Source organism: Talpa occidentalis, unplaced genomic scaffold, assembly GCF_014898055.3.
Source record: "Talpa occidentalis isolate TD23 unplaced genomic scaffold, MPIMG_talOcc4v2.1 talOcc4.8, whole genome shotgun sequence".
Classification (NCBI taxonomy): domain Eukaryota; kingdom Metazoa; phylum Chordata; class Mammalia; order Eulipotyphla; family Talpidae; genus Talpa; species Talpa occidentalis.
Window position 1 is genome coordinate 95375977 of NW_023605194.1, and position 25903 is coordinate 95401879.

At 46.2% G+C, this 25903-nt stretch overlaps 1 protein-coding gene across 3 annotated transcripts in view; it reads right to left on the reverse strand.

Annotated features, from left to right (window-relative positions):
• Positions 1-563: 563 nt before the first annotated feature.
• TNFRSF10A (TNF receptor superfamily member 10a) overlaps positions 564-25903 on the reverse strand; it is a 28548-nt gene continuing 3208 nt past the window's right edge. The window contains exons 2-10 of one of the 3 annotated variants that reach the window (XM_037496718.2): positions 11096-11201; positions 9469-9582; positions 8366-8477; positions 7323-7396; positions 7137-7241; positions 6426-6457; positions 5777-5965; positions 4834-4909; positions 564-3144 (exon numbers count right to left, since the gene is read on the reverse strand). In XM_037496718.2, the coding sequence (XP_037352615.1) occupies positions 2837-3144; positions 4834-4909; positions 5777-5965; positions 6426-6457; positions 7137-7241; positions 7323-7396; positions 8366-8477; positions 9469-9582; positions 11096-11201 (1116 nt within the window). In that variant the 3' untranslated portion in view covers positions 564-2836. Of the gene's footprint in view, positions 3145-4345; positions 4591-4833; positions 4910-5776; positions 5966-6425; positions 6458-7136; positions 7397-8365; positions 8478-9468; positions 9583-11095; positions 11202-25903 lie in introns of those variants that run through there. The other 2 variants (XM_037496717.2, XM_037496719.2) reach the window with 2 other exon arrangements.

The window sequence follows — 25903 nt, forward strand, 5'->3', positions numbered from 1 at the left end:
GATCCTGCATTATCTACAAAATGGTATATTATTTGAAGGTATATTGTGATAAAATGTATTTTGTAAACTCAAATGAGCAAAGAAGTATAGTAGAGCCATTATACTATAACCATTAGTAGAGATCAAATGGGATCCTACAAAACATTTGATTGATCTAAAAGGAGAGTAAAAGGGAATATTTAAGACAAATAGAAAAAATAAGATGGTAGACTTAAACCCAACGATACAGATAATTACATTAACTATACATGTCCAAACAGGATTGCCAAATACGGCCCACACCTGTTTTTACAGAAAAGTCGTATTGGAACCCAGCCATGCTCACTTGTGTATGTATCCTCCATGGCTGCTTTCGCACTGCAATGGCAGAATTCAGGAGCTGAGACAGAGACTTCATGTCTTGAGAAGTTGAAAATATTTCCTAGCCCTTCACAGAAAAAGCTTTGTCAGCCCTGTCCCCCTTGTCTTGATACCCCCATCTAGAGATCACAATTTAAGAGCAAAAATTGTTAGAGACCATAAGAAATCAAACTACGAGCAGTCTATTGTAAATATTTTCTTTATTTACTTTTTTTGGAGGTAATACTGGTTTTCAACTATGTACAGCTTTGTACTTCAACAGCTTATAAAAACCATTTTACCCTCAGAGATACCTACATATAGTGCCAATTAATAAACATTCAAACAATCCATAAGCACTGTCCACTCTTCCTCCCTGAGGAGGCTAAAACAGTGCCAAGGTGGGAAACTCTCTGGGGTCTCACCCATATGCCCACAGTTGCAAGGAACCATTCAGGCTCAGGGTACAGCAACAACAGTTTATTACAAAGGGAAAAAAGGAGTTTTTTGTGTTTTGTTTTGTTTTTTGCGCAGCAGACCTCTCCTTTCTCGCCTGCTTCTCCCCTCAGTGGTGTTTCAGTCAATCTGCCTGTTCTGTTCCCCACTCTGTCTCTGGTGAATCCTCTCACCCCTGGCATCTCTGGCCTGTACCCCAGCTCTTTATGCATAAATAAATAAATCTTTAAAAAAATAAAAAAAAAATGCCTCAAGATGGGCTTCGATCATGATTCACCCCTGAGAGATTAAGTGGAAGGAAGACTTGGGAAGAGAGCTTCCCTGGGAAGAGAGCTTACTTCTTAAATGAGATAGATCTAGAAGGATTGGGGTCTTTGGTGGATTTTTGGGTGGGGATTTTTTGCTGTCATTTGGGGACAACCCCTTGAACATGTCTGGGATTGAGGTGACCCCTCAGCACCATCAGTCCTTTATTTAATGGTTCCCTGGGACAATAGCCCTTTCGTGGAAATTTGCTAGAAGAATTTGACCAACAGAGGAGACAAAGCTTATTGACTCCCTTCCCCTTTCCTCTTGTATTCACTTATCTGGCATCTTGAGTGGCTGTTCAGACAGGGGTTGAACTCGGCTGCAGAGGCTATGGATTGCTTCATAGTGCTGTGCTTAACCCCTTGCGCCACCAGGGAGGTCCTATATTTAAACTTCTTAGGGGTACAAAATATTTTATTGCATAGAAATCCCATACATTTATGTATATAACATTTATGGTGTTTGAGTTTTTGTCTTAAAATTTTTCTATGAATATCTTTTGCAGACCTTTTTTTTTTGTATTGTATTATATTTTAATTTTTTATTTTTTTACATCATTGTTCTTTTTTTTTAAATTTTTTCCTTATTTTTATTTGAAAAAAGGAGTTTTTAAGGCCACAAATGGCTGGCTGTCCCACCCCAGATAGAGTCTAGTAGTCTACAACTGGATACCGCTCATGCAATATGGCACTGTCCATTCGATGAGAGTCTGGAGCTGGTAGCACACCAGTAAGCAGTGCACCAGGATCCAATTCACAATGGCTGCTGGAGCACACAACCCATGAACCTCCCACTGTGGGGAGCACTGGGCGGGGGCAAGTTTTGTCACCAGAGTCCCAGGACTAGCTCACCTGGGGCAGGCTAAGGAGTGGGGTGTGGCAACCAAGCCACCATGCTCTATGGCTTGCACTGGGCTCTGAGGCTCCTGTTTTAAGGCTGTGGCAGACATGGGGAGTCCATCCTAAAGGTTCACTACCAAGACCTGAAACGGCACATGACCTACCCCTCTACCCCCACTGGAAGGGATTTGTGTAGGCATCCCTTTTCACTTTCTGCTCACTTGTAAACATTTCCTATAAATAATATAAATATTTATGCACATCTACAGTTATCACGTTGAAAAGACTGGGCCCATAAGAAATTGCCAGTCACAAGCTCAAACTGCATGATGGGGAACTAGAATGGACCAGGGCAACAACACACAGGTGAGCCACCCAACCCCCCCCCCGCCTTATATTTCTATATATTTTATGGTCATAGAAATATAAGCAATCAATGCAATCCAGTTGGTAAGTGCATTTAAAAAACTGTTTTTCAGTATTTATATAAATAGATAAAAATATGAAAAAGAAGTATATAAAGTAACACTAAGTAATAGAAATAAAAATGGACAATACTAACATAAAGAGAATAAAATATGTTTTACAATAAAACATGTAGAAGTAAAAAGTGCAGTTCTATTAGGATGAAAAAAATGCTATAAACATAAAAGAATGACATCCTAAAATAACTCTTAGTACTATTCAAACACCTAACTATAATCCACACGGAATCTGAAATATCTTCCAGTTTCGTCACAGTAAACATTTCATAAAAATAAAAATAGTTCCAATTGATTTGAAAAAAATTCTGGAAAATTCCAGAGCTTCTTCAAGTTTTGATCAAGTATTTGCTGTTTCTTTCAAGCTAGTGTCCAGGGAAGCTCTGGTTTCCTAAAGCAAGTCCCGTACACTCAGGACAGAGCGGAGTCCTCATCTTCGTAGGTGTACATTCCGGAGCTCACCAGCTCCTTCTCAATCTCCTCTTTGGCATGTCTTTCCTTGATCTCTTCCAAGGCATCCAGCAGGGTGTTCACTGAGGCTTCCCGCCCCTGTATGCTGTGCCACTGCAGCAGCATACAATACAGGGCTTCCCCTGGGTCTACGGCTCGACTTCTAGCCTGTTGGATCTCATTTTCCATGAGACCCACCTTCCTCATAAGCTGGTTCCAGGATGTCATGGGGACTTCCCTTGAAAAGGAATCAAAGGACTGCCTCAGGCCTGGGTGGGAGGAAAGCCACAAAGACAGCCAGGTGAGCCGGGCCTACTTCAGAAAGAGCAGAGGACCTGTCAGGCCCAGACCTGCAGAAGGAACCTAAAGCGCATTCCCTGAGGTAAGCCTCCTGTTCTGCCTCCCTCACTGCTTCCCACAGGCAGAGAACTGGTCACAGGGCCTAGGTTTCACCTGCGTCCAGGGACTGTGGGAGTCAAGGTCAATAGAAAACCCTGCCCTAAGGGAAGGCTGGTAACCCGCCTGGGAGAGACAAAGCAGCGCAGCCCTGCATTGCTCAGTGAGGGTTTGGTCACTGACAGACCACCCACGGGACAGTGGCCCATCCAGCCTAGTGTGCGGTGGCCATGTCCCCTAGGTTGGTGTGACAGCTCTGTAATGTTCGCAAAGCAATGCATCTCCTAAAGACATATTTCTCAGAATGTGTCTTTGAGCAACGCCCATCCTTAAGTAATGCAGGACGGGGGCAGGGGACAGAGTGCAGGAGGCACTGTGGGTACCACAGGCCCTCAGAGGAGAGACTGCTCAGGCTGCACCTATCACAAGGGGAAGGGCCCAGAGCTGCCCTGTGTACTGTGACCAGAGTCAGGGCCTGGCGGGAGCAAGGCCTCCTGGCATCACACCCAGCTCAGCCTCACTCACTGACTCTATGGCAGAGTTGGATGGGGACAGACAGACAGACAGATGCTGAGCAAGAATGTAACCTGTACGACAGGGCAGACAGTCCATGGGACTAAGAGGAGGAATAAATGAGATGTGTGTGGAACACTCTGCAGTGACCAACAGAGACATAAGGTAGTCCAGGAATGTTAATTCATATTTTGTAATAATTTCATTTATAAAAATAAGAGGAAGTGTTATTAATTTTAATAACATGGGACTAGCTCAGTGTATTTTTTTTTAAATGGATTTATTTTATTTTTTTAAAGATTTATTTATTTTTATTTATTTATACAAGCACTGGGTACAGTCAGAAGCGCGGGAGGGTGAGAGAATTCACCAGAGCCAGAGCAGGGAGCAGAGCAGGCAGAGGGACCGAAGTACACTGCTGAGGGGAGCAGCGGGCGGCAGGAGAGGTCTGCGCGCCATGTGGGACCCTCCTCCGGTGGCTGGGGAGCAGCTGGGGATTGAACCAGCGCTGCAGAGGCTGCGTGCAGCTTCACAACCCAGCGCTCAACCGCTGCGCCACTGGGGAGGCCCAGCTCAGTGTATTTAATGTATTATTTCAACATGATAAATACACAAAAATTATGGATGAACATTTTACATCCTTTTTGTACTAATCCTTTGAGAGTCAGTATGGAGTTAACACTACAGTTCTTTGAATTTGGCCTAGCCAGAGGTCAAGTGCCATGCAGTCTCTTCTGTGAGGGCCTGTGGGTGCCCTGCTGGACAGCACAGGCTGTCAGGAGGCAATGACCGCAGGTGACCTGGTCCTGAGCATGGGAGGAGAGGAAGGACAGGGAGGTGCCGAACGTCGTAGGGATGGGAAGGGAGGGGGTGCAGTGGGGGTGGAGGGAAATACAGGTGGACTTAGGCCCCCACATTCCAGTGACAACCAGCACGGACCCCCGACTTCCAGCATCCCCTGGACTGCCCTAACAGCTATGGGGATGGCAGTTAGGACAGGGACTCTCTTCCCCCAACTCCAGCTCCACTGCCCCCAACAAAGCACTCACTTTTAGTAGCTTCTTCAACATTCACAGGAACCAGGCGCCTACTTTTCTTCTGAGATTTTTTAGTTTCCGTTGATGGCTGTCAAATACAATGGGGAATGCCCATGGTCTGAGTTAGGGGTCCTGGATTCCAGACAAGAGCCTGACAACGGCAGCTGTGGCCTGGGGCAGCAGCTGCCCTCAGGTTCTGCAGAGATGAGCCTCCTGCCCCTGGCAGCTCAGGCTGTGTGTGCTGAGCGCACAGGGAACGGGTTCCCACAGAAACTCACTTCTTATGTATCTGTTCCCCTCCCCACTACCCACCCGACAGCTATAGAGGCCCAAGCAACCGTCACCCAGTCAAGGCAAAGAACATTCCCACCACCCCACACACTTCCTTCTGGTCCATTCCCACCCACCCCACCAAGGGACAGAAACTGCCTCCCAGCCTTTTATAGGACTCAAATGAAGACACTACGAGGGCACCTTGGAAAAATCTAAAGTAAAAGATTTTTTCAGTGAATGCAAAGGTTCTTTGATCAACAATAAAGTACCCTATCAATATTCCATATAAGGAAATGAAAGCATCAGATGGTCTCCATGGGGCTGAAAGAACATTTTATAAAATGAAACACCAATTCTGAAATATCAGAAACACCTTAGTACAGGCACATGATTCTAGAATGGCAAGATTTTCTATACAAGAGTCATCATCATTCCCAGTGGTAAAATCCTGGAGGCCTTCCCAAGAAAATCAATTCAAGAACTAGACAGATACAAAAAGCGGAAAGTGCCATGAGTTGTTTGTCTGTCCTCTGACGGTGGCCAGCTTCCTGCACAAGCAGCCCCTCCCACTTCCCCGTCAAGCTCTTCCTCCCTCACCACTCCCCTCTGGAGCCTTTCCTGGTTTCTACCACAGTTGGGCAAGCGCAGGGACTGGGCGCCACAGGTCCTACCACCCACTCACCAGCAGAGGCTCCGTTTCCCTTGGGGTCTGTACAGCAGCACCTGGCGGCTTTGTCTGCTGTTGGCCTTCCAGTACCTGCACAGAGGCCACGGTGGACAGTGAGTCCCTGTCGCTCACGATGCTGTTGAGGGCATTGTCCTCTGTCCCAGGCTCTTTTCTAGGACACCAGTGCAAGCGGCCGAAAAAGACCTTGAGAAGGAAAATAACAGCCTCAGAAGTCCACACCTGGGTTCCCCACAGGGCCTTGGAGGGTGCAGTTGGTCCTGTGTACCCCACTCCCTCCCAGACTGACAACCCCCTGGCTCCCAAGGTGGGAACAGGCCCAGCAGGTCTATAATACCGCTGCTGCTGGCCTTAGGACCCTGTTGCTGTGCTGAGGGGGGTCCTCGCCCCTGCCTGACACACCTCACCTATGCCCAGGGTGCAGGGCTGTGGGGTGAGGCTGTCTCACAAGCAGCAGGGACAGTGCTCAGAACAGCCAACTGGCCTGTGGGCTGCTCACCATGGGTCAGCTGTCCTCTGACGCTCTGCCCAGGGCCCCAGACCCCTTTGGAGAGTCAGGGCAGAATGGAGCAGTGGGGACCGTGTCCCCCCAGGGCTGGGCTGAAGGCCTGGCCTGATGCTGTCCAGTCCTGGAGAAATAACTCACCTTGTTCAGACACTTATGGTTCACTGAAGTGCCTAGAAGAGAAAAAGTATCCACCTTAGCAGTGGGGAGGGCCCTCTCCACACACCTCCCTCTCTGATGATAGGACTGAGGGCAGGTGTGGACTGAAGGCTCAGACACTGAACAAAGAACCCTGGCTTGGTGTGGCTTGGGGGGGGCATTCCATCTCTAGGGCACCCTTGGGGAGAGGGAAAAGAGGGGACAAGTGAAGTAAAATAAACATGCAAAACATCTCCGGGGGTTCTGTTCCAACCAGAGCTGTACAAGCTCCCTGGCCCTCAGCTCCTGACCAGTCCGGGCACCAACTGCCTCTCTGCCCTGGCTGGAACTGCAAGACCCAAAGAACTGGCTGCCCCCTGGGACTTGGCCAGGGAGATGAGGTGACCATCAGCCCCCACAGGAGCAGGGGCATTATGTGTGACCCCTGCCCTTGGGAGTAAGGTGAGGTGGGAGGTGGGGGGTGATCACAGGGACTAGGATCAGAGTCAGGCCAGAAAGAACAGGGGACTGGCAGATGAAGGGGAGGACACTATTGTCAGGGAACTAAGCAGGGAGGGAGGTGGCAAAATGCCAGCACCTCTTCCTTCCCTCCCCCAATCACCTTAAATCACCTTCCCACCCCCAATCACCTCCCGCTGGGCACCTCCTGTAAGATCCTCCCCAGGAGGCACACACCTTTTGTAAGGTTCTTACCGTGAGTCTTGCACCACATACGATACACTAAAACTAAAATACAGATGATCACAATAGCCACCACGAGAACAGCTGCTACCACAATCCATGTGGAGGGTCCATTGCCTGAGGAAGGAAAGGGAGGTGACCCAGAGTTGGTCAATGGCTCTCCAGGGACTGGGGTCACTCCTTTACTATCTCGAGCACCTGATTCTCGGCTGATACACTTGAGGTCACTCTGGCTGGTACAGGGCCCGTCCACAATCATCCCATCGGGGCACCTAGGTACAGACACAAAAAAATGGGCATAGAGGAAATCCGTGAGTGAAAGCTGGCAAGATGAGGAGCAAGAGGGAGTCGCCTCCCAGCCAGTGTGCCAGGGAAGAGAGAAGAGAGCTGAAGAGCAGGCCTCTGTTGCAGGGTCTGGTCCCCTCACACACTTGTGAGGCGGGAGGGGTCTGCGCATGCCTCTGGGCTCCTGCTGCGCTCAGAGCTGCAGCCTTCTAGAGCTGGGCCTTCTTTGCAAGGAAGGCCTGCACTGACTTTTCCCGGCTGCAGGAGGAGCTCCTGGAGGAACTCATTCCAGGTCAAGGGTCAGAAGGGTTTGGACACAAGTTGAGCCTCACCCTCCAGGAATCTTTAATACAAGAAACCTCTTCCCTCCACCTCTCTACTGTCCTGCCATAACCCACACTGAAGGGTCAAAGAAGAACAAATTAATTTTGCCCCGAGATCCCAATAGCTTGGAAAAGAACATCTTATGAGGGAATAGGGGCCTGGGAGAAGGCAGGCTGTGTCGGCTCGTGGTATGGGAAACTCTCCACACTGTGGCTGTGGTTAAGTTTGTCTTCATCGGCCACTGCTGCCTAGAAACATAAACTACATCTTATGATTGAATTATTATAAAGATGAGTGTAAGTCTGGCTGCTCAAAAAAAATTCTACTCAATTCTTTCCTTCTGTTTTCAAAAGAAATCTTTCATGAATCACTAAAATAGTCTAAAATGGGCTGAGGTAGTGGCCTACTGTCCAATGCACCTGAGTGAGGGGAAATGTGCTGGGGGCTGGGGTGGAGAAGGGGATACTGAGGGAGCAGTGTGGGGAAATGCAGATAGAGGAGGAAGGGCCAGATCAGGCTCAGAAGACCCAAGAGGCGCAGGGAAGACCCTGGGGAGTGGGGGTTGCATGAAAGGGGTCCAAGGGAAATCAGGTTTTCTGTGGATCAGAGTCCCTTGACTCCTGTTGTCTCACCTAGTGCTGCAGGTCTCGCAGGCCTCAGGAGAATTTTCTCCACTGAAAGTACCATTTTTGCACTCACACTTCCTGTTGGTGGTTGTGGTGCATGGAGCCAATTCTTTCTGATCTGGAAACCAAGGATACACCTTTGCAGACGGCTTCCTGCATGAGTCCCTTCCCCACTCTTCGCCACCCAAACACCCCCTCCCCCACAGCCTCAGCTCCACTTAGCTCTCCATAGCTTTGGATTCAGTTTCTGCAGCAGCACACCTAGGGTGCACAGAGGCAATGCTGTTCACTTCAGAAGTACAGGGAAAGGAGCCTTATTTAACACATCAGTTTAGAGGGGAAACATCTTTTACAACTCAGGGTCATAGGAAGGGTGGGGATAATCTGAGAGACCCTGGAGAGAGGAAACTTGGGCGACTTTTTAAAATTTGTGAAGGGTCCTTAGGTGGGGAGACTGAGAGAGGGGGAGCACCCACCAGGAGCACAGAGCACAGGGCCTGGCCCAGACCTGTCACAGCTCACCCTTGGGATGGTCTCCCTTGGTCATACCTCTGCCGTGGGTATACATCCTCCCCATCAAGGGACAGGTTATATTCCCATCACTTCCACCTCACAATTCAGTAGATTTCCCTACCCTGTGTCAAACTTTATAAAATTTCCAAAGTTTTAAATATAAAAGTTCTGGGCCTCCCTGGTGGCACATGCGGTTGAGTGCAGCGCTGTGGAGCTGTCCACAGCCTCTGCAGTGCGGGTTCGATCCTGGCCGGCCAGAGAGATACCCACATGGCACGGCAGACCTCTCCTGTCTCGCCCGCTGCTCCCCTCGGCAGTGTATTTCAGTCAGTCTGCCTGTTCTGTTCCCCGCTCTGTCTCTGGTGAATCCTCTCACTCCGCTGCGCATCTGGCCTGTACCCCGTTCCTTGTATAAATAAATAAATCTTTAAAAAAAATAAAAGTTCTAATTAATTTTATTGACCTAAGACGTAAGCACGACACAGAGTATGATGTGGGTCAATGTAAGACTAGAATCCAGGTTTCCTGGATGTGTCCTATTGGATACAGTCCCACTCATCACCCCTGCACTTGGCTTGGGTGCCCCATGTCTGTACCTGAGCGGCACACTGTGCATGGTATGCAGGACTGCTCTGTGTTCAAGTGCTCTGTGTAGTCCTGTCCTCTTGTACATGGTACACAACTTTTACTGTCTTCTGACAAATGGAACCCTAGGAGGAAAAAGAAAACCTGGTGAATGAATCTGTGGGATTCTCAGTGACTGGCAGTGGTGCTCGGGGATTCCTCTTCAGTCAACAGTAGGATGCAAATTGGGAAACACACTGAAACTAGCCCTGGCCACTTCATCAGTTCTGTATGTCCTATAAGCACTTGACTGAAATTGAAATAAAAAATACTACATGGGGGCCTCCCCGGTGGCGCAGCGGTTGAGCGCTGGGTTGCAAAGCTGCCTGCAGCCTCTGCAGTGCCGGTTCAATCCCCGGCTGCTCCCCGGCCACCGGAGGAGGGTCCCACATGGCGCGCAGACCTCTCCTGCCGCCCGCTGCTCCCCTCAGCAGTGTACTTCGGTCCTTCTGTCTGCTCTGCTCCCCGCTCTGGCTCTGGTGAATTCTCTCACCCTCCCCGCGCTTCTGACTGTACCCAGTGCTTGTCTAAATAAATAAATAAATAAATAAATCTTTAAAAAAAAAAACAAACTACATGGCAACATGAAATTCAAATATCGGAGCCACATTAAAAGAGTAGAAGGAAAGAGGTCAAATTCATTTTAATAATGTTTTTTAATCAATAAATTCAAGAGAGTACTGGGATGTCCTTGTGCAGGAGAAGATTAATTCCTAACTGAACCCCAGCTGGGAAAGAAGTAAATGTGTGAGATAAAAATCCCATCACTTCGGTGTGGATCCCGCTGCCTTTGTGGGTGGTAGAGAACCACATGGCACACGACACTCCACCAGACAGAACATGAGGCGTGTGCTTCAGACATGTGCTGGGTATGCTTCAAGCCTTGCCCCCTTTCAGTCCAATTGTGGACAATTAAAATACAAATCAGGGCCTCCCCTGGTGGCGCAGCGGTTGAGCGCTGGGTTACGAGGCTGCCCGCAGCCTATGCGGCGCCAGTTCGATCCCTGGCCACCGGCGAGGGTCCCACAAAAAATAAATAAATAAATAAAATAAAATACAAATCCGATCGCTCCCTCCTCTGCCTAAAATTTCTCAGGGAGGTCCCACATTCACCACGTAAGACGCATGTAAGATACATTCACCACTTCTGGGGTGTGTGATCTGCTCCATCTGTCCTGTGACCTCTTTATGCGCCACTCACCCAGCTGCCTCCTAATTTTTTGCTCAAGCAAGCCCTGCCCCCTTCCCTTGGGAGTATTCTCAGGAGCACTCTCCCTGCACCAACGAAAGGGACTCTGCATGAAAGTCACCAGGTTTGGGAGGCCACACCACTCCAGCTCTGTCCCACCCATCTCCCCATTCTCCTTCAGGTATTCTCCTATGCTTCTCTGACTGTCACCTTCATCCCTCTGTGTGCACATCACCCCAGGAGAGCCCCATGAGGGCCTCAGCCTTGTGCCTTCCATCAGCACAATACTGGACACACAGAGGCATCCAGAAAATGCCTGTACATGAAGAGCCAGCATCTGCAGGAGTCAGAGGCTGGAAGGACATGAAGACAAGGTGGGGTAAGGGCTGGAGATCAGTCTTAGAAAATACCTGCTAAGCACCGAATCTTTTGGGGAGTGTACTTCTGTCCCTGCCAGGGAGATGACTGCTCATGAACTCTGTCATTCCTAATGTTCACAGGCGAGGAAGACGAGACCTGTGGGGACAAAGCAAGGATGGGCATGAGTGGCTTCCAGACTCATCTATGTTTCCCCCACCCCAGTAGCTAAAACACAAATCCAATTCCAGCTCTAAACTCTTAAATATTCTTTTGTATTTATGCTTACCCCTTCATGATTTGGGGTTAGCTAAGTAACATACACTTGAAATACTCTTCTTTATCCTTTTCTCCTACTTTAACAGAAAACACGTTTATTCCAGAAAATATGAGCAAATAGTTTTGTAAGAATACAAAAAGCACATGTGATCCCTTTCATAGACAGTTTATCAGATAGTTCCACAATTTTACCACATGTGTGAATACTCACTGACTTTTTCTTATACACACACACACACACACACACACAGATGTTTTTATGAATGGGGGTTATATAATATGTACACTTAAGAATAAACTTAAGAATATCAAGATATAGGATCAAGCATTAAATATGAGCTTCTATTTTAAAAAGTTGCCTGAGACATGTAGACCAATGGAATTGCACAGACAGCTCAGGATAAATGGCTGTATATATGGACAAATAATTTTTGACAGGGCTCCCCAGTGGCGCAGCGGGTTGAGCACAGCTGTGAAGCTGTCCGCGACGCTGTCCGCAGTCTCTGCAGGGCGTGTTCGATTCCCGGCTGGCCAGGGAGATTCCCACATGGCACAGCAGACTTCTCCTGTCGTGCCCGCTGCTCCTGTCAGCAGTGCTTTCGGTCCGTCTGCCTGTTCTGCTCCCCACTCTGTCTCTGGTGAACCTTCTCACCCTCCAGTGCCTCTGGCCTGTATTTTTTTTTTTGTCAAAAAAATTTTTTGACAAAGAGTACCAAATCCATTTAATTGGGAAAGGTCGATCTTTTCATTAAGCAGTCTTGGGAAAATTGAATATCCATATGTTCACACATGCACACACAAAAAACAAACTTGGACTCTCACCTGACACCATGCACAAAAATTAACTCAAAATGGAACAAAGCTCTAAACCTCACAGTGAACACTATAAAACTCTTAGAAAACAAAGGGTAATTCTTCCTGATCTTGGATTTAGCAATGATTTTTTAATATGATACCAAAAGTACATGCAACCTATGAAAACATGGGCAAATTAGCTCATATAAAAATTAAATACATCTGTGCATCAAAGAACATAATCAACAGGTTATTCGCATGTTGTATATCTGATAAGGGATTAATGTCCAGACTATATAAAGAATTCCTATAACAACAGTAGCAGACCAGGGCCTCCCCGGTGGCGCAGCGGTTGAGCGCTGGGTTGCGAAGCTGCCCGCGGCCTCTGCGGCGCCGGTTCGATCCCCGGCTGCTCCCCAGCCACCAGAGGAGGGTCCCACATGGCGAGCAGACCTCTCCTGCCGCCCGCTGCTCCCCTCAGCAGTGTGCTTCGGTCCTTCTGCCTGCTCTGCTCCCCGCTCTGGCTCTGGTGAATTCTCTCACCCTCCCGCGCTTCTGACTGTACCCAGTGCATGTATAAACGAAAACAAACAAACAAATAAATAATAAATAAATAAAAACATGCCTCTATAAAAAAAAAAAAAAAAACAGTAGCAGACCAATAAAACAAGCCAATTTTTTAAAAATTGGGCAAATGATTTGAATAAACATTTCTTCCAAAGAATTAAAACATGCTCACCAGCCCTAAACATTAGGAAAATATAAAGACCATACTGAGATCCACCTCATACCCATTAATGTGGTCACTGTAAACATTAATTCATTAATCTATTTAGTAAAACTCATTAAAATATGTGGGACACAGGACTTAGAGTAAAATGTGTAGGTTTTAATGCTTATATTAAAAGACTAGGGAGGTAGGAGAAATGGAGGGCTGTTAGATGATATGACTTGACATTTCATTTAGGGGTAATAAAAATGTTCTAAAATTATTATAGTGATGACTGCATGATTCTAAGAATATATTAAAAGGGGCTGAAATGTGCAATTAAAATGGGTGAGTTATATGAATTTTTATGATGATTTATTATGTGAATTGTACCTCACTAAAGCTATTAAATATATATATATATAAATTTAGTGACCTGAATGTCCACATTAAAGAACCATAAAATGTAAGTATAAATTTAAACCAAATGAAGTAACAAGGAGAAATGAATGAAATAGAATACAAATAATAGAAAGAAGAGGATCAAAGGTTGGTCCTCTAAAAGTATTAAGACAATCAATAACCCTTAACTAGACTAATAGTGAATAAAAAGGAGAAACAAAGTATCAGTATAAAGTATTAATAAAACAGGGGTGGTAAATGGTGCTAGAATGTTGGCAGTGGGTGCAGTGTGGTATATTCATTTTTGGGGGTGTGAAACTATTCTCCTGAAACTTATGTAGTGTTTTAAAGCAACACAAATCAATTAAATAAAAAGAGTATCGGCAGTTTTCTTAGACTATTATTTGAATTTGTATCTTTTCCCATAAATTTATTTATCTTCAGTATAGCTCTCACTGTCAACTTTCAAGTTGCATCTTTCAATACAATATATAGTTGGGATCTGCTTCTTCATTTCTGACCATTCTGGTCAGTGGATTTAGAATTTATGTAATTACTGATAAGGCTGAAACGGATCTACAATTTTTCCATTTATTTGTTTGTCCAGTCTATTTTCTTTTAGGATTCTCCTTCCTTGCAGACTTTATTTCTGTTTTCAATTTAACAGATACTATGTATACTCAGATCATAATGGGAATACAGAAGAGAAATTTTAGGGGCCTCCCTGATGGTGCAAGGGGTTGAGTGCAGCACTATGGGGCATTCTGCTGCCTCTGCAGCATGAGTTTGATCCCCTGCAGGCCAGGGAGCAACCCACATGGCGAGGCAGACCTCTCCAGTCTCGCCCGCTGCTCCCCTCAGCAGTGTATTTCAGTCTGCCTGTTTTGTTCCCCACTCTATCTCTGGTATATCCTCTCACCCCTTCCATCTCTGGTCTGTACTCCAGTGCTTGTATGCATAAATAAATAAATCTTACCCCCAAAAGAAGAGAAATTTTAAAAATAGCCTTGTTTCTTGCTGTAAATAAAGAAGTTGATGAGGAAGAAATTAGGGTGTAAAAATCACTTGCTTTTCTGAAACAAGCAGTCTTTTCATAGATCTGGAGATCTGTTGCTGTTTCTTATTAGCTCTCGTCTAGGAAAAACTAGAGGAATATTTTTTTCTTTCTTTTTTCTGTGTAGATTTCTACTGCTTACTTATTATCTGTCTTTTTCTGATAGTTTCTTTCTTGTTTGTTTGTTTGTGTGTGTGTTTACCACTCATCTTTGCTCTCTCTTTGGAAAACCCATCTTCCCATTCGTTCATTGGGGGGTTATTTATTAAACATGTTTATCCATATTGTTTTCATTACTGTTGCTTTAGAGAATAATTTAAATTCAGGTAACAGGATGCCTTGGTTTCCTTCTTTTTTCTCAAGATTGCTTTTTGCTATTCAAGGCCTCCTATGGTTTATATAAATGTTAACATTTTCATTAAATATTTCATATTTTCATATTTCTTGTTCAATTTTTTGAAGAATATTTTTGGTGTTCTGATGGGAACTGTGATAAATTTATATATCACTTTTGGTAGAATAGTCATTTTGACAGTAATGATTCTCCCCATCCATGAGCATTAAATGTCTTCCCTTATGTCATGATCCAAGTCCTTTAATATTATCTTATAGATTTCATTGTATAAGTCATTCACCTCCCTTGTTAAATTAATTCCTAGGTATTTGATTCTTTTTGAAACAATAGTGAATAGAATTGTTTTCTTAATTTCTATTTCTTTTCATTCATTATTTGTATGTAAAAATACAACTGATTTTTGCATGTTGATTTTGTAAATTGCCACACTGCTGTATTCATTTACTGTTTCTAACAGTTTTCGGTGTTTCTATATATTTGGGGTTTTCTATATATTGAATTGTTTGCAAGTAATGATAGTTTCACTTCTTCTTGTTCCTACCTGGATTCCTTTTATTTCCTGTTTGTGACTGTTCTAACCAAAACCTCTAATACTGAACTAAATGAAAGGTAATAGAGAATATCCTTCCATTGTTCCTGACCACAGAAAAAAGGGTAGTAGCAGAGGCCCAAAGTTGCTGAGTCCTATGCTCCCAGGCCCTTAGTGTTGTGCCACCAGGCCTCCCACACCTCAATGCAATGCCTGTCGGTGGCAGGAGACAGCAGGCTGTAACACTTCAGTACGGTGACCTGGTTGCCAGGAGGGTCTCCTGGGCTGTCCCAAGTCACTTTCCTGCCAGGACCTTTCTCTCCTCTTACAAATACATCTCATCCACCTCCAGTGTTCTCACGTCACCTCCCTCTTTCAACCTAACCCTTGAGACATACAAAATGCTGCTCAGGTCACGTGTGAGTGTACTATCGAGTCCACTATCCACTGGGAAAATTATTATCTTTAAAAGGGGTAGTTTGGGGCCTCCCTGGTAGCCAGGGGTTAAAGTCTCAGCGCTATCAAGCTATCTGCAGCCACTGACAAAATGAATTTGATCCCCAGCCAGGGAGCTACCCACATGGCACAGCAGACCTCTCCTCTCTCTCTCCCACAGCTGCCCTCAGCAGTGTATTTCAGCAGATCTGCTCCCCACTCTGTTTCTGTTGAATTCTCTCCTCTCTCCCCGCCTTGCCCCAGCACCTCTGGCTTACACCTCAGTTCTGGTATGCATAAATAAATAAAAATAAATCTAAAATAAAATAAGTAAAAGTGCTAGTTTGATCAGGGTCCACCCAGTGAACACTTGGGAAAATCCTCAGCAAGACATCAGTTACCTCTGTTGTGTCCTTAGTTGCCTGTCCCACGTCCCACATTACACACGCTCTACAGCAGGATGGGAAAGCCCCATCAGCGTAAGCCCAGGCATCTTAGAACCCAAGTTATCCACTCATTCAGGGAGGCAGGCACATCTGCAGCCTGGTGGGCAGCACTGTGAAGGGTCTATGGAGCATTAGGGACAGGACAGGCCCCTCCTTTCTTAGGCCACAACGGGGTGACTAGGAGCTGAGGCACAGACATGTTCACTTCCAGGCCCACAGAAGTGAAAAGGGCCTGGAGGGGCTGCTTAGTCAGCAAGAAAAAATGCCATGGGTGGTAGGGGCACCAGTGACATAGAGGAAAAATTCCACACTGACAGGATCATAGACGAGGATGATGGGAAAGGAGTAGGGGAGGGGGCAGAAACCAAGTGCAGGGGTGAGGCTTTCTAAGGTACAGTCATTTATGTTTGAAGAAGACCAGATCTGAGGTTGTATCACCACAAAGATGAGAGAGCAAGAGACAGAGAGAGAGAGAGAGAGAAAGACATGTGAGCCTCTACCACCTGAGCCCTGTGATCAAAGGAGAGGAGATAAGGGAGCCAGGAGGAGGCTTCCCTTCAAATTCTTGCCGGCATAAACTCTGCTGCCTGCTTGACATGAATCATTAACGGGGATTTCCACTCCTGCTCCTCCCCACACTTGATGCACCAGTTACATTGTTTCCTACAAGTGAAATGATCTCCTGGTCAAAAATTAACTCAAGCAAGCTCCACTTTCTGCCCCAGGTTAAAACATCCTAGAATAATACATCAGCAACAGTCTTGTTACAACGGTCTTTATGGGGCCTGAGATCTGCTTCTGAGTTTGATTTGTTTGTTTTTTCTGTTTTAACTGTGTTAAAATGGAATCAAAGCTAGATCATGTGGCTTCTAGTCTAGGACCACCCATTGCATAGCTGCTCGACCTGGAGAAATCATTTCCCTCCTGTTGAAACCACAGGTTTTACTTCCTGAAAAGCGGTGGCACTAGATCAGGGGCCAGCCAGTGGTCACCAACTCATGTGCTTCTCACATGCTCAGCAGAGCAAGGAGGTCCTAGTTCTGCACAGTAGGGGTGTCCTAATTGTGACCTGGTGAACAGTGCTATACAGGGCTGAGAAGAGAACATGGCACATGGTAAGTACAGTATTGAAACATGTGCTGTGGTTGGTAAACACTACCCACAATGTTGACTTTAGTCAAAACCACACCCTCCAGCAATCCCTTAACCTGCAGCCTCACCTCTGTCAGAGTCCACATAAGAAGGCCTGACATTCCTGGAGCCCCCCCGCCCCCCCCCCACCTCCCTGGAGCTGGCCTGTGGGACAGGGTCTCATGCCCCTTTGTTTCAGTTGGGTCCCAAGTCTCATCTCCTCCATGAGACCATGAGTTCCCAGGAGCAGGGTGAATGTTCAGGGCAGAGCTGGGGAGCAGGCCCCCAACGCCTTCCCCTGCTGCTAATGAGTCTCCTGCTCAATACTCCCAGTCTCAGAAATCTCATGGGTCCTTGAAAATCTCTACCAATAGTGAGGAATCAAATCAGAAACATGTGGTGCACCATTTAAAAAAAAAATTAATGACATACCATTATAACATCATTATTTGTTTTTTCACAGTATAAGATTTTATCCCCTCAGGTGTGGTCACCATAATTTTCCCAGCACCAAGCACCCATAGTCCTCCACCATAGTCCATTGTGCTCTCTTTTGGTTTATCCATCAATAAAATACTGCACTGCTATGAAGAATAATAAGATAAATCGGCATGTACTGGCATAAAACATTTAATGGAATTTGTTACTAGTTTCAGAATCTCAAAAAAGTGACTATGACTGCAAATGCATTAAAACAGGCAAAACTTGAGAAGGGATAAAAGGGAAGTTTGGAAAGTCAGAAGGTTTGGGTCTCAAATTTCCCAAATTTCACCTCAAATTTTCCTCAAATTTCACCAAATTCAGGGGCCTCCTGGTGGCACAAGGGTTAAGAAGCAACCTATGAAGCTGTCAGCAGCCACTGCAGCACAAGTTGATTCCCAGTCAGCCAGGGAGCAACCCACATGGAGCAGCAGACCTCTCCTGACTTGCCCAATGCTCCCCTCAGCAGTGTACTTTGGTCAATCTGCCTGTTTTGTTCCCCCCACCCCCACCCCCCAGCTCTTGTATGCATAAATAAATAAATCTTTAAAAAAAAAAAACAAATTTCCCAAATTCAGATTTATGATATTGCCTACACAGATTGCCTGACATTCCCAGAAACATACTGGGCTGACTACAGTCATTCATTCACGAAGCAGCATTAAACATGGATCCCACTAATATACAGCAATATTTTTAAAGTAAGCTATGTTATGATATGTTTATGAATTTATTATTCTCTAAATTTTTAATTAATTTATTAAATAAAGGCATTTAAAATTTCATGATGCAATGTTGGTCAGCATGTAATTTTTTTTTTAACTTATAAGGCACCTGAAAAGCACCACTGGCTGGAGTCTCCTCTGCCTAGAAAAACATCAGAAATTCAGTTTTCCACAAGGACTTCTATCAACGTGATCACTTCCTGTTCCTGTTTAAGAAGGAAATCTCCTGCTGCAGGAAAGGGCGTATTTCTGGCTCTTGGGGAATTGGTGGCAGTTTACACCACCTTTTATGTACTGCTGCGCAGAAAACTGACAGGAAGGATTTTAGGATAGTGTTGCCAAGTTGTGGGCCAAGAAAAGGAAATTCTACTTTTGTTCTGTCAGAATATGTTTACCTCTGCCTTGCCAGGGCCAAGGCCCAGAGGCTAAAGTCCTCTTTGCTCCCTAGCTGTGAAAAAAATGGGGTGTGAGTGCCAAAGGACACCTAGGGGAAAATTCTGAAACTCAGGAAAGTACCTAAACCCAGGCCCTGCCATATTTTCGAGGAGCATGAATGATAGACCTAACTGTGCCCCAGGTGGGTAAGGGTACTTTCAAGATAAGAGATTCAAGTGACCTTTGCTGCTTACATCTTCCCTAACATAACTGACTGGTGAACAGAGCTATACAAGGCTGAGAAGAGAACTTAGCACATGGTAAGAACAGTATTGAAACTTGTAAATTAGCTGCACCCCAGCTCTGCCCTGAACATTCATCCTGCTCCTGGGAGCTTACAGTCTAGTGGAGGAGATAAGACCTGGGACCCAAATGAAAGACAGTTAACCAGTTAACTCTGGCTGCATTAGCTCTATTGTAAGATGAAGGTAATACTTTGATTTTATGGAGTGTTCCTCCTTTACCAATGAACTGCTAGAAATCAACCCCCTGGAGTTAACTGAAGATGTTAGGCATTGGCTAGACGCTTTCTCCTTCAAAGAAGAAACACTCGTTTATTCTCTTTCTGTGTATACAATTCACCTATAAAAACAGAGGCCGAACGTTTTGGGGGCAGGAAAAATCAGATATTGCTTCCAATAGCAGAGCAATCTGGAATTGCTTCTCAGAGTCGGGTCCTCAGTTTAGCGCTAATTAACCTCTTTAACACATTTCTCTTTTGTGAAACTTCGAGTTCTTTTAAAGCTGTGATTATTTCAGTCGCCAGCGGGCACATTCCCAGGTCAGAACAGAAAGAAAGTCACTCCTCACTGGCTACTACTTAACTGATTTGTGACCAGTAAGTTTTTTTTTTTTTTAATTTTATAGAGGCATGTTTTATTTATTTATTTTATTTGTTTGTTTGTTTTGTTTTTACATGCACTGGGTACAGTCAGAAGCGCGGGAGGGTGAGAGAATTCCCCAGAGCCAGAGCGGGGAGCAGAGCAGGCAGAAGGACCGAAGTACACTGCTGAGGGGAGCAGCGGGCGGCAGGAGAGGTCTGCGCGCCATGCGGGACCCTCCTCCGGTGGCCGGGGAGCAGCCGGGGATCGAACCGGCGCCGCAGCAGGTTCGCAACCCAGCGCTCAACCGCTGCGCCACCGGGGAGGCCCTGTGGCCAGTAAGTTTTACGATTTAAACATAAATGTAAAAAGCAGCGAGAACAGAAGTCGCTGCTCCGGGGCTGGCGTGGAGCGGACTCCGCCCGGCGCCTCCACCGAGTCTGGAATGGAGCCCCGGGGCCGCCCCGGGGCCGCCCCGGGGCCAGTTCCTCGAAGGCCCCGGTCGGCTCTTCCAGCCCTAAACCCGCTCTTCGCCCCTATTTCGCTTGGGAACTTCCCTCCCGCGCGTGCTCGGCGGCAGGTAAGCCGGCCCAGGTAAGCCGGCCCAGGTAGCCCGAGTTCCGCACGCGCCTTCCCGCCCCCGCTCGCAGCGCGCTTCCCCCGCAGGAGCCGCGGCCGCCACTCACCGACAGCAGGACCCCGAACAGCACCAAGATTAGGATTCCGGGGCTCGGGGGTCGGAGCCTGGTTCCCCGCGCCGCCCTTCCGGCCGGGGCACTGCCCGTCGCCGCTCCCGAGGCGGCCAGCGCGCTCCCTCCCCGCGGCGCCATGCAGGGAGCCGACGAGAACCGCTGCGGACTCCCGGGGGCGCAGGGTGAGCGCCGCGAGCCGGGGAGGTGCCGGCGGGTTTTATTCCCGCCGCTCTCTGGGAGGCGGGCTCGGCGGTCCCGTCAGTCAGCTGGGCGGGGCGGCCCGACACTCCGCCGTCCGGGAAGGGTGGTCGAGGGGGAGCCAAAGGCCCTTCCTCGGCTGCCCTGGGAGTGCAGTTTTAGGAAAGGGAACGAGGAGCAGGGGGTTGGGGAGCTGGGGAGGAGCGTCCCAGACACTGGGTCCTCTGCTGTGACCAGAGATCACAGATTGGTATTGGGGGCTTGTTCTGACCCTGCTCCTTTTGTAACAGGGTGTTCCCCAGGAAAGGGGGAGGTAGTTTAACAGGGTGGTGTCCAGGAAAGGGGGAGGTTCCAGGTTCCCTGTCCCACCCAAACGGAGGGTGGAGCTGAGCAGGCAGAGAAGAGGCTGCAGAGGAGACTGAGGAAGGAAGGAAGTAGGATGGAGCCAGAAGGAGACCTGGAGGAGGCGCGTGGAGCCTAGAGACACGTGAAGAAACTGCGCTTGTCTTTTGGTCGTGGACGGGGTGACACAGATGTGGGTGAGACCCGAGGGGAGGAGACAATGGCAGCTTTTATCTTGATGTTGATTTTGCTCTTTTCCTTCTGGGCTTGTCTGGTTGTTTCTGGCCCTTTTCTGTGGGTCCCCACTGGAAGATGCTTTAGACTTGTGGCAGGCTTTGGGGCCTTGCTCTGGGCCAATCCCATATGGATGGAGTTTTACCCACGAGGGGACGGGTAACTTTGGGTGCTTGATTTAGGAACTAGATTCTTTGCCTTTCCTGTATTGTTTCCTAATTGTATGAAAGTTCCTTCTCATTAAAGTCTCATATGTTTTGTGTTGATGCAGCGGATGGCAGAACCCATTTAGAGCAGGCAGGTTTTGGGGGGATCTGGGGTGCACCTCTCCCTGCCCTTTAACACTTTCCAGGGCAAGGAGCCTCATGCTTAACCCTGAACTACCCCAGCCCTAACCATGGCCTTCTGCTGTCCACTCTCAGCTTCTACTCCTGTCACTCCAAGGGCTTCTTTGATAAGGCAGGATGGCGTGGTGCCCAGAGTCACTGCAACTGAGTCCCAGCCAGGGGGTTCTCAGCTAAAGACTTCATCTTATCACCAAGACTGGGGAATTTAAATCCAGGGTCCCCAGTATGCTGCCACATCTCCGAGGCCACTGCCTTTCATCTTTTGATCTTAGGTTTTCATGCTATCTTTTTTTTTTTTAAAGATTTATTTATTTATGCATACAAGAGCTCAGGTACAGGCCAAAGATGCAGGGGTGTGTGTGTGTGTGTGTGAGAGAGAGAGAGAGAGAGAGAGAGAGAGAGAGAGAGAGAGAGAGAGAGAGAGAGAAAGAGAGAGAGAGGATTCACCAGAAACAGAGTGGGGAACAGAACAGGCAGACTGAGATACACTGCTGAGGGAAGCAGAGGGCGGTCGAGTCAGGAGAGATCTGCTGCACCATGTGGGTGCTCCCTGGCCGGCCCAGAATCAAACTTGTGCTGCAGAGGCTGCAGATTGCCTCACAGTGCAGTGCTTAACATCCTTGCTCCTCCAGGGAGGCCCATGGTTTCCATGCTATCTTATCTTACCCCTACCATTCCTTGTTGGGCAAGACCCAGAAACTCACTTCAGCTTCTCTTCTGGATTTTCCTTCCCTGGTAGATTCTTTAAAGCCCTTGGAAAACAGAAGCCCCCAGAGACTACTTAACCCACGAAACTTGATGGGCCTAGAGGGAGAGCCCCCACCGGGACCTGGGTCTTCCTGTTCTCCACCATGGATGTCTGTGTGTGGCAACGGGGCACAGATCTCACCACCTGGAGTCTCACTGGGCAGTGCCACATTCATATCTCTAAGCTCAGAGACACAAGTTCAAGTCCCTCTGACCATTCTAGTTTGTCAGGACCAAGCAGTTACCAAGCTCTGTCCACCCTCTCCTCACAGTTGTGGGCATCTTCTTCTATTCTCCATTTCCTCTTCTAGTGTCTGGATGTGGCCTGGTATCTGCTGGCAGTTGCCATAGCCGCCAAGTCTCTGTTCCCAATCCTGAGTTCCTTTCCTCTCCCTTCTTGGGGGAAGAAGCTTAGAGGGGCACTGAGAGGGGGGAAGGGTAGCCGCCCTGGGTAATGCTGGTGCTGGGCTGTCTCACCAGATGTGTGAACATGCGTGGCAGGCAGGGACAAGTGCTTTGTTTAAAGAGCTTTAAGGAAAGTCTGTTACTGTGGGCAGTTTTCGTTCAGGCAGGGAAGTGGTGTGCACTGGACTCTCTTCTTTACAACCTAGGACTAATTTCTGTTCTCTCTAATCCTAGGTTGTCCTGTCATAAATGGATATGGTGATATTCCCAGAAATGTTTTCTGTTTCAGAGCTAGAGTAGGAGTAGGCCCTGGCATATATGAAATCCTGGACACTCAAAGGTTCTAGCTTTCTTCTGTGCCCATATTTCCAGAGAGAGTCTTGATGGCCATTCCACTGCCTTGCTTCTTCCTTAACATGGGTTTACTGCTGGGGCACCAAGGGGTCCACTGAGGCAGTAACCACACAGGTTCCTGTTGGGATGAGAAGTGGAAATGGGGACCTTTTTTCAACTGTCTGCAGCAATAGGGTGATTGAACTCCCCCTTGCTCCTTTCCTTCCCCACATTCCTTCTCTCTTTCCCTCCTTCCTGCCTTTCTTTTTTAAATTGCATTTTTATATATACCAAAAGTAGAAAAATATACCATAAACTTTAATGTCCTCATAATCTTGCCTAAAAAATAGAATAAAAGAATTATAAGTGCAGTCAAGGGCCCTCCCAAAAAGCTCATCAATCACCTTTCCCTCCATGCAGTAAATTCTTTCAATGACAGTATCTCTACTTTCAGGAGGACCAAAGGAATCCTTCCCTGATCAAAGCTGGCAGAGAGTTGAAGCTACAAAGTAATTTATTAATGTCACATTATGACTGAGTAAAGCCTTGGCTTACTGGCCTCACTTATAAGGCCCTCCTATGACCTGACCTCTTACCAGCTTCTCCATCTGTTATCTTTTACTCTCCTTTTCATGAAGATCATTTCCCCGACCTACAATCAAGTTAGTGGTTATTGTTTCTGCTCATCCCATTGAATGTGTCATTACCACATATTCCTTGTGTCCCAGGCCCTCACTCTGTTGTCTTCTCTATCCTTATTGCAATTACCTTAAGGTTCATTGTTTATTCCATTCATCTAAAAGATTTCTCCTTTTCTGGAATACAGTCGCCATTATCTCTACTATTCACTTGACACAAGCATGTTATCTTCTATCTTCCTTTTGTAGATGCATGTTCTGACTCAACAATTCTGTTAACATAAATTTTTTCTTATTCCCCCCTTTTTTTTAACATCAAATACCTTTGTTTTCCACATTGTACCTTATATACGTTGTCACATAAAACAGAGGATTTGCTCAGTAAATGTTCATAATCTTGATCTTAAGGAGATGGACACTTGACCCAAAACTTTTTTCTTTACTAAGAATATTTAAACATCCCACATGCCTGTTATTTCTAACTTAGATGAAGGCAGTCATTGCTTAACCTGGTGACCCAAGGGTGACCAACAAGGGCTATTCTCAGCCTTTCCCTTTCAGCCACACTTGGTTTGTATCAGGTAGAATACAAAGAAATGCATTTCCTTTTATACACGGAAATAATATAAAGTGCCTTCACAAACAGGAACTGAAGGATTTGGAAAATTCAGAGTTTGCTTTGCTGTTGCCGTCAGAGAACTTGAAAGCAGGAAGATAAAAGTGACTGGTCACTGTTGGGCCCAAAGACAAGCTGCCCCAGATGTGCCTAAGTGGCTGGTTATTTTATATTGAAAGAAAGTAAAAGACAGGAGACCCAAGAATGATGTTTTTTGTCTAATTATCTATCTCCCTAAAAGCAGGACATCTCTGTGGTGGCCCAGGAGGTAGGAGGCAGATTTACAGTCTCATCATCCCAAAGGTTCAAAGTCTGTTTTTTTAATCTATATGTATAATAAGCCCTGAAAAGTTATTTATCCTTTAGGGGCCTACCTGGTGGCACAAGGGGTTAAGATACAGCACTATGAAGCAATCTGCAGCCACTGCAGCACCATTTCGATCCCCAGCCAGGAAGCTGCTCACATGGCACAGCAGACCTCTCCTGTCTTGCCTGCTGCTCCCCTCAGTATATTTCAGTGGATCTGTCTGTTGTGCTCACCACTCTGTCTCTGGTGAACACTCTCACCCCCCCGTATCTTTAGCCTGCACCCCAGCTCTTGTATGATAAATAAATCTTTAAAAAAATTATTTATCCTGGGCCTCCCTGGTGGCGCAGTGGTTGAGCGCTGGGTTGCGAAGCTGCCCGCAGCCTCTGCAGTGCCAGTTTGATTCCCAGCCACCTGGCGAGGGTCCCACTTGGCGCACAGACCTCTCCTGCCGCCCACTGCTCCCCTCAGCAGTGTACTTTGGTCCTTCTGCCTGCTCTGCTCCCTGCTCTGGCTCTGGTGAATTCTCTCACCCTCCTGCGCTTCTGACTGTACCCAGTGCTTGCATAAATAAATAAAAATAAATCTTAAAAAAAATTATTTATCCTTTAAGTTGCAAAATTTTTTGCTTCTGTTTTTCACTCCTAAATTTATTGCCCTCTTTCTAGGGAGGATTTGAATAACCATAGACTACATTAGTCTATGTATGGGCCTGGAAGTGCACGTAATGAAAGTTTGCCTTTTCTCTTATTAATCTCTATTGTGCTAATTTCATTACTTTCTATCCTACAGAAAGAGGAAGATTAGCTTTTTCCATACATCACCTACATGGTTCTGCAATAAGATTATTAGTAGACTTTTTAGTAGAAGACTTGGAGACTAGAAGACAGTGGATGATATATTTTAAACTGCTGGAAGAAAAAGCAATCTACTAAGAATCCTAATCATTCAAAAATGAGGGAGAAATTTAGACACAGATAAACAAAAAACGAAGAAGTTCATCAGCACTAGACTTGCCCTACAGGAAATGCTAAAGGGATTTTTTTTTTCAAGTGGAAGGAAAATAAGCTAGACAGTAAGTTGAAGTCATGCAAAAATACAAGATTCTCAAATAAGATTATTTGTACATAATACAAATATAAATCTGTATTATGTAATGGGTTCATATTTCCACTTTTAAAAATTATTTTAATTTTTTAAATGATAAAAGCATAAGCATAATTTTAAGTCTATGTTAATGGTACACAATATATAAATGTAATTTATATATTACATATTATATTATCTATTATATTATCTATTATATATTAATGGTAATTTATACCATTAATGACAAAATAGAGGGAGTAAAGTTGTTAAGGAAGAGAATTTTTTTGTGATTGAAATTGCTGTCAACTTAGAATAAA